Source organism: Pygocentrus nattereri, chromosome 5 (assembly GCF_015220715.1).
Source record: "Pygocentrus nattereri isolate fPygNat1 chromosome 5, fPygNat1.pri, whole genome shotgun sequence".
NCBI classification, from domain to species: Eukaryota; Metazoa; Chordata; class Actinopteri; order Characiformes; family Serrasalmidae; genus Pygocentrus; species Pygocentrus nattereri.
The window spans coordinates 8,795,095-8,804,399 of record NC_051215.1 but is presented as its reverse complement, the minus strand read 5'-3'; the positions used below and the strand labels follow the sequence as shown (position 1 = coordinate 8,804,399).

The 9,305-nt window shown below is 36.4% G+C and overlaps 1 gene segment (V, D, J or C); it reads right to left on the bottom strand.

The window, feature by feature from the left end:
* Positions 1-2,378: 2,378 nt before the first annotated feature.
* On the bottom strand, positions 2,379-5,493 carry LOC108426105. The segment is given in 4 exon segments: positions 2,379-2,944; positions 4,688-4,717; positions 4,991-5,290; positions 5,405-5,493. Coding segments are annotated over 4 exon segments (708 nt in total).
* Between the last annotated feature and the right edge of the window lie 3,812 nt (positions 5,494-9,305).

Below are 9,305 nucleotides of genomic sequence, written 5' to 3'. Positions count from 1 at the left end.
TATTGCTTCCCGCTAATTAACGCGGGTGGAGGCGGGCCCGCACATTTCTGTCTTACACTCCATAATCAGTTCTTTCACCCCGTTAGCATGTAGAGCAAACTCAATAATGGCTGAAGGTGGAACCATTTGGAGGGAGAGAGCAGGAAAATATGTAATGAAATGGAGAAGGATGTATTTGCAGAGGGAGGAATGCTAAGCACAAAATGATCAAAATCAGGAACACTCATCTTTCATTTGGCTGATTTGAGCAAACGGCTAAATTGAGGCACCGAAGTTGAGCTTCCAAACAGATGTGATAGAGGAGCTGAAGCATGAAGAGCGGTGCATGAGTGAGAGGAAATGTACACACAAAACTGAAACTACATGTAAATGTGATCTCATGGGGCTCACAAAATGTTCTGTTGAGCTACAGAACTGAAAATACAGAGGAGAAATCAGGAAAGTTGGGTACAAGGCCTTCACTCTATTAAGTGTATTATTGCATGTGTCATATCAGTTGTAACGTATTAAGTGTTCAAACTTTTCCAGTCCTTCAATTAGAGTAACTAGTTACATTTACTCAGTCATATGTGTGACTAATTTTGATATTTATTTATTGGCATTTTATTATGACCTGTTTTAGTATTAACAGAGGCAGTAATAAATAAAGTATCATCCTTTGATCATCAACCCTAACTCCTAAAAAAATGTAAAAAAAAAAAACTGTGAAAATAAATCTTTTTATTTTATTTGTATTCGCAGTATCCCAAAGTCTAAAGAAAGCAGTGTGTATCATTAAGAATTGTAAGCATCAAAACACATATTTGTTGCAATTAAGTAAACTTTGCTGTTTTAATGAAAAGTATGATGATTTTATGTGTGTACAGCTGTACAGAGCTGTGTTTGCTAGTCATGCACTGACATTTCTCCTCCAAATGAGCAAAAATTGTCACTACAAAACAGTCAATAGTGTGTGTGTGTGTGTATGTGTGTGTGTGTGTGTGTGTGTGTGTGTGTGTATATATATATATATATATATATATATATATATATATATATATATATATATATTTATCGCTGCTGTCAGAAGAAAACCTTTTTAATTTTTTAACATAATCTAGAAATGCCTGTTACCCTTTACATTGTTTGTAAATTTCATGAAAAATGGACCAAGAGAAACGGACCAAAATAACTTGAAAAACTTTCTTTCTCCTGTAAAGTTGTTATTTTGGAAATACAAGCTTTTCTTCTGACAACAGTGACATATATATATATATATATATATATATGTGTGTGTGTGTGTGTGTGTGTGTGTGTATATATGTATATATATATATATATATATATATATATATATATATATATATATATATATATATATATATAGTGACCCTATCTGGATTAATGATGAAGAATGAATGAGTGAATGAATATACATACACATAAGACTTACAATGAGAAATTCTGCACAATTATCAGTGATTTATTATTTTATTAATTATTGCAATTATTAATTGACATAAGGCATAAGGAGTACAAATTCTGGTATGTTAACCAATTGTTCATGTGTTAGGCACATTCTAATATGAGAATGAATACTAATAGCATTAACCCTCTATTTCACAATGTTGCAACAAACTCATTTTCCTGACTTTACAATAATATTATACATATTTAAGGACAATAATAGGGTTAATAAAAAAAAGGCAGAGCTTGAGTAAGTCGATGAAAAGCTCATACTATCTCTTTGTGGGTACATTTAAACCTCTTTTTTTTAATGTTATCAAATTTTTTGTTACAAGATTTTGCAGAAATACGCTGCCTAGTTGCCTAGAAGCTACGTTGTGCAACAGTGGAATGGATTTAGCCAGTCACAAAGCAGGTCTCACAACTTGAGGGAACACGGTTCTATATTATTTCTTCCCATTGTCATACTGTGTTGCCTCAAGGCTCCAAAAGGACCCCTGCACACATCATTTATTTTGTTTGGTTTTGAATTTGATAATCGGGTCTGAAAAAATAAATGAAGAATAATTTTATGCAAGAAAAGCTAATTAAATATATTTTTAGTCCTCTCATCATTTTTATTGCTCTCATAATGCAGTGTGCAGTAATACAATAAGTAGTAATAAATGTACGTGAATTTGTTCATTTAACTTTTTTCTAATCTCTTGTTGAGGAAAGCCAGTATTATTTGTAATTGTCATCCTTTACCAGGTTTGGCTAATTAATCTTTCATTGTGTTACATCAAGTGTGTCACTGTGCATCAACAAATTCTGTAAATGAAATCTAAAATCTCTGTATTTATGTTTTTCCAATTACTTTATGATCATGTTTTTTTGCACCGTGCTGTAAATTTGTTCATCTCTGCTACATATGCTCACAAATCACACATTAGTTTGTCATTGATAGTAATTTTATTGAGGAAAAAGGATGAAATCAGCAACACAAGTACAGGAATCTGCTCCAGATGAAATAAGCACCACTGCCTCTGGAGGACGCCATCAACACAAACCTCAGACTAGAGAAGATGAAGAAAACAGACAGACTCTAAAACTGAATACAGTCTTTACTGGATTTACTCTGTTCCTGATATTGATTTCACTGTTAAGCTTTCCACGTTAATTTCTGCAGCTCTCTAGCTGCACTGACCCACACTGACACTCTCTCTCAGTGGACTGGTCAGGGCGGGGTGAGTCAGGTGGCAGGTGTAGGAGCGTCCAGAGCTCCAGCGTTCTGGGCTGAGTTTCAGGACGCTGCTCTGGATGAAGGTGCCATCAGACTGGCGCTGGGACGGACCCGTGTGGACCTCAGGACCTGCTATGGTGGTGCTGTCCTCAGTCCAGGACAGGACAGCACCGTCAGGACGGAAACCCTGAGCCATACAAACAACACTGACCTCAGAGCCAGAGGGGGGAGACTGGGAGGGAGCCAGGAGGAGCAGAGAAGGAGGTGCTGGTGAAGCTATAGAGTGAAAAAATGGAGGAACAGAAGTTATAGAGCTCTATTAGAATACATCTTAATGATAGTGCTCTTATTATTATATTTCTTCTACAAGATAATAATAATCATAATCATTAAATATTGCAAAGTCGTTAGCTTTCACATCAGTAATGGATTTTAATTGATTCAGCATCAGTTAAGACAGATTTGACTAACTAGGCTTTAGCTTTGCTAAAGTGGAGCTCATGTAGAGGCCAAGCATAAAGGTGCATGTATATAGATCTGTATACAAAACTGTTCAAAACCTTGGAATCATTGTCATTGTAATAACTGCTGTTATTTTATGCAATAATAACTTACGCGTTGTAGATTGAAATACCATTAACTACATATTAGGAAGTATTCTCAGATTTTTTTCAATACTTAATTATTAAATAATATACAATCGACTATTATTATATTATCTATTAAAACAATTGCATGAGAAAGTATCTACCTGATACCAATATTAAAGAAATATTATATTTTAAAATATTTTATTTAAATTATTACTTTTTAATTTTATTAAAATATTACTTTCAAATTAATTTCATAACTGTAACAAACATTTTTATCTTAGTCAGAATTTGTGAAAAATATATCACTATCAGAAAAAAATGTTTCTCCAAAATAGTAACTAATAATACTGGAGTCTAGAACAGAAGCTTATGTTTTCTAATTTTATTAACTATTAAAATCTCAAAAATGAAAAATGGACAGGTAAGATTTTGTTCAAATGTTGAAATGTACCATATGTCTACAAACATATATAAGCCTTTTTATATCATTACAAATTTGCTTGTTGCACTTAAAACTTTGTCAAAAATTCATGATGGAAAGACCAATAAATTGGCCCAAAATGACTTTCTTAAGTTAAAAGTTATGTTTTTTCTTTCCTTATAACTTTTCCTTCCTTACAGTTTTGGAGATTTTTGGAGGTTTTGTTCAGAAAGTGATCATTTACAATTATATTCAAATTTAAATGCACGTTTTTGGCTTTTCTAAGAATTCTTGCTCAGGGGAGCACAACACCATAATGAAAAAGTGATGCAGCCTCAATGAAATAATGTTGAATTATGATATGAAGTTCTCAAAAAATAAAAGTTTATGAACATGAGTTTAAAAGTATCAGGTTACAAAACAAACTCCAGTTTCAGTGCTGATAGTGATGCTGATGTATTAAGAAGCTCCTCTGCAGCTCTAAAGCTTGTCAGGCTCTGTTCTTCTGTTTTTGGGATAATACAAAAAACTGCTAAAGCCAACAGTGAGAGATCTAGTCAACAGCAAATCAGACCAGGAGCTGAACCAACAGAACAGAATTCAGTAACTAAATGTGAAAACTAAATGGGAACTGGGGTAGAAATAGTAGAAGTATTCTCCTTCCTAATATACTCGAGTTAAATAAAGTACAGACATAAATATATAGAACTGAATGAACGAGTCTAGTTAATGTTTACCTCTGCTTTAGCTTATTTTTAATTTAAATATTTAAAAAAACATCTAAAACAGTCAAAAACTAATCAATTTTACAGCTTAAGCATTTGAGTCTTTTGTCTCATTGTTTTCCTGACTTTTTTTAAATTGAAAAAGATTTGCATGTTTTTATAATATAAGAGATGTTTGTAGTATTTTGCACTGAATTGCAAATGTAATAGTGAAGCTATTTTTGATTAAATGTAGTTACATGTTGTGCATAGTTTGTGAACAGGAGCTGATTGCACTTACCAGCAGTTACTTCAGTGCCTCCACCGTAAACTACAATGTATCACAGTGTTAGAGCTCAGCACAAAAACCTCAGGGCTCACTGCTTCTGCTCAGACTGAACACTTCAGTGACCACGAGTGCAGAATTCAAACCAGTCTAAATAGGACAAAATGAGCACAGCTGGGTCAGAACTCAGTCAGAACTCATGATCATCTCACACTGACCTGAGTAAGAGTCACTATGTAGGGTTGTGAGTGTTTGAGGCACATTTAAGTCTGTTTTAGGGCTTGTTGGGGTTTTTGTACGAGAGCTTTATTGAACTGCAGCACTGTGCCAAGCTCCCACAGCTATGGCAAGCACAGTAATAAACAGCCTCGTCTTCAGCCTGAACTCCGTTAATATGCAGGTACTCTTGGTTTCTGGATCCACTGTAGGTGAATCGGCTTGGCAGTCCACTCGCCCTCTTGCTGTCAGCAAGCAAGAACTTTGGAGATTCACCAGGTTTCTGTTGGTACCATGTTAATGTCCAGTCTGTAGAATCATCTGTTCTGCAGGAGACCTTAATGTTTTCTCCCAGTTTTACAGACTTTGTTTTCTCCTGTGTAAGCACAAGAGCCTCCAAACCTGTTGGAAAAGAACAAAAAGTATGAAACGTTTTGCCTTTCAGAGTTTTCAGAGTTCTGACAGTTGACAAATGTTTGATGCTTGAGTATTACTGAAGATGGTGAAAGGTCTTACCAGAAAGAGTAAACAGGAGGAGCAGAGTGAGAGAGGCAGCGTTGAGGATCATGATGATCTACTCTAGAAGGTCACAGACGAATTTTTAATGTCCCTTCACAGCAAAACCTGCTCTCACAAACTGCTCTTATAAAGACAGACAGCACTTCACACGCAGGAGGTGAGGCGGAGAGTCAAGCATGACGAGTCCAGATGCACGAAAACATACAAGAACAGAAACTATGCAAATCTGATCTCTCAGGACTCTGAGAGTCTGTTTATAGAATTCTGCTTTCAGCACTGCATTTGTAAATGGGTCCAGCTTAAGGGGCAGCTTTGTTGAAGCCAGGAGGAGTTTCTTCTACAGAAAATAGAAAATAAGGGGAATTCCACTGATTTTTTAAGATTAAGAGAGCCTTATTAGTCCCACCATGCGGAAATTTCACCTCTCCATATAACCCATCCATGAAGTGAAACACCTCATACACACTAGTGAGCACACACACACACACACACACTAGGGGGCAGTGAGCAGCCCAGTCCGCAGCGCCCAGGGAGCAGTTGAGGGTTAGGTGTCTTGCTCAAGGACACCTCAGTCATGTGCTGTCGGCCCTAGGGTTCAAACCGGCGACGTTCCGGTCATGAGGCTGGTTCCCTAACCTTCAGCCCATGACTGCCCCCTCTATAGAGAATTTCTGTATAATTCAATGGATAAGATGTAAGCAAAATCATTCCGAAGTGTTTGATGTGAAACATTCCATTCTGGAGAAACTTACTCAAGCAGAATTATTCATAGCGGTGGTGATAGTAATCAGACGTCTGAAGAGCTTAATGCCTATGAAAGCTCCTTCACAGAAAGTTATTCCGCTAAATGGTTATGAATACTCTGCCTCATATCTGACACGCTGTTTTACAATAAAGGTTTTGCAATAAAATTTCAGCCCAAATCATGTATTTTTAAATCCACCATGGTGGAGAGGTACATGTGGGTCACTGTATAGTCAAATAGTTCACAAAGAAAGTGTCCTTTTTCACACTTAACACCATTTCACCATTAACACCATTATATACACTCACTGGCCACTTTATTAGGTAATTGTTCAATTGCTTGTTAACACAAATAGCTAATCAGCCAATCACATGGCCACAACTCAATGCATTTAGGCATGTAGAGGTGGTCAAGACAGCTTGCTGAAGTGCAGACCGAGCATCAGAACGGGGAAGAAAGGGGATTTAAGGGACTTTGAACGTGGCGTGGTTGTTGGTGCCAGACGGGCTGCTCTGAGTATCTCAGAAACTGCTGATCTACTGGGATTTTCACGCACAACCATCTCTAGGGTTTACAGAGAACGGTCCGAAAAAGAGGAAATATCCAGTGAGCAGTCAGTTGTGTGGACGAAAATGCCTTGTTGATGTGAGAGGTCAGAGGAGAATGGGCAGACTGGTTCCAGATAATAGAAAGGCAACAGGAACTCAAATAACCAAACAAAATCTCTGAGGAACGTTTCCAACACCTTGTTGAAAGTGTGCCACGAAGAAGTAAGGCAGCTCTGAAGGCAAAAGGGGGTCAAACCTTTTACTAGCAAATAAAGTGGCCAGTGAGTGTATAATACTCAGAAGACATGTAGGTCCACTGGTTGTTCTGGATTGTAAATAAAAAAGCTATATTTGCAGTGTAGACATCCACCTCTGGTTCCTATTACAACAACTGTAAAGAACAAAAGAGTCAGCAAACTTCTCTACAATGAACTATTTCACATCACATCACTCTGGATGACTGTTTATGTTTATGAATTCCCCTTTATCATCACACTGGAGCTTCCGTTAAAAAAGTCAATTTGATTACTTGATTAAAAAAAACAATCTATTAAGATTAAGCCTCTTGATTAATCTGTATTAAGCAGTTTTTATAATGAAAATGCATGTGTTAAATTCATACTGCTCTCTGTTATATTGAGAAACAGATGGATAAATGATAAATAGATTATAGATCCAACCATTTAAATGTGTTTTTGCCCCAGACTTTTTACTTTATTTACATGTTTTTAAAAGCTTCTTTGTTTTTTGCAGGCCTGGTTCCGCACATTATTGGCCCCTGGGCACAAAAAGGGTGGTCCTTGATTTTGTTATATCACAGCAGGATACTCGAGGCCTGTTTAGCACCAGGATGGCAGCACACTAACCAGTGTTGGGCACATCACTGCTATGAGCAGGGTCACTCTCCATTTGGAAGGGAAACAATGTTCCAAAGGTTGCAGGGCTTAAAAAGATGCTTAAAATTTTAGGCACAGCTTCAAAAGTCAGTGTGTACATTTACACAGTTGACCTAAGATGAAATAATACTTTTCTGTTATGATTTCTCAGATTTTTCTTTTTTTTATACCGTTTTATCACTCTTCACATTTAAAATAATTCATCACAAATCAATTTTCAACATTTGAGAAAGCATTTTTAGCACAAATTATTTTTAAGAGGTTTATTTGTATAAAATACATTCATGTTTATTTCTTATGTCATTACCTTTTATGGCATCTAACAAAATATGTATTTTATTTTAAATATCATTTGTCACAGAGATTTTGATCACTGTTTTCAGGACTATATTAAACTGCTTCTTTGGGTCGAGGCTCATCAGAGAAGCATCTCAAGGCATGAGAAGGCGAGTCCACACAAATTTATTAATAATTTTGTTTATCAGGCAGCACATGACTTCTATGTGTCACTGGTGTTATGTGCTTTGATGGCTGGATAGTTAAAATGTTGTCAAAATAATGGCAAATATAATTTTTATTACTGATTTTAAATAGTTAAGTAGGTCACCTGGCCAACAATGAGCCAGCCAATTAACAAAATCCTGTTTTAACCAAAATGTCACTGGAGTCACAGTCACTGGTGTTACACCATAGCCATATAACACCAGTGACATGGAGTGACACCAGTGACTAATAGCTTTTACTTCTCCTGCTGTGACGGTAGTAAAGTTCCCACCCAAGTCAAAACAGCTGTTAGATTTTCTCATAATCACTCACAGGGGCCCCCTAGTGGCTTGGGCCCCTGGGCACATATCTATAATAACCATTGAATGATCCAGTATTATGGTATTTTGTAAAGGTTCTGTATGGTTCATTATGGTTTTTTATTGTTCATCCATTTCTGAAAATTCAAGCGATGCCTTTTTAAACTTCTAAACTGCAGTTCTTTTCAAAGAAAATCATTTTCACTAACCGAAAGGTTCGTATTCTCACTATACAGAACAGAAAAACAAAATGCATGTGCAAAATTTACATGTATACAACCACTTATATCTACACAGCAAAATCTGAGACAGGCGTACATATAAACTTTTATCATGTGCGAGAAACATACTGACTTGCAATAGCAGCAGGTTTTACTCGAGTCTGTGCCATGTCAAAGCAGTAGGTCTACACTATTTCCCCAAAGTGCACTGCAGCTCCCTGGTGGACTATAAAGGTATTACAGCTCCACGTAGCAGATCAGACTCGTTCATTGTTTTCTGAGACTTTCTAGTTTTACACAAAAGGCTTTTCATTTGACATTTTCTAAGTGTGATTCATTTTATGTATTTAGCTTTGTCTATTTTGTTTTCTCAGCTTCTTGACAGCTACACATCCTTTCAGACCCATTACGCGGAGTTGTCTTCTCTCAGTGGAAGGATGGACAGAAACTCCTATGTAAGTGGATTATCTATTGTCTCAGAAATATGCTGTGAAAAAAAAGAAAAGCATCCATAACAGGCGTCCTGACTGTGAACTCTTGACTCGCACTGTTCTGATAATAAATAATAATTACATGAACTTCTTCAGTGTGTCGTTTCACTGATTACAGATGTGTTTTTGGAAACAGTTAAACAATGAAAACAAGCTTCTCTTTCGTCAAACATAACATACAAGGAGGGGACAGT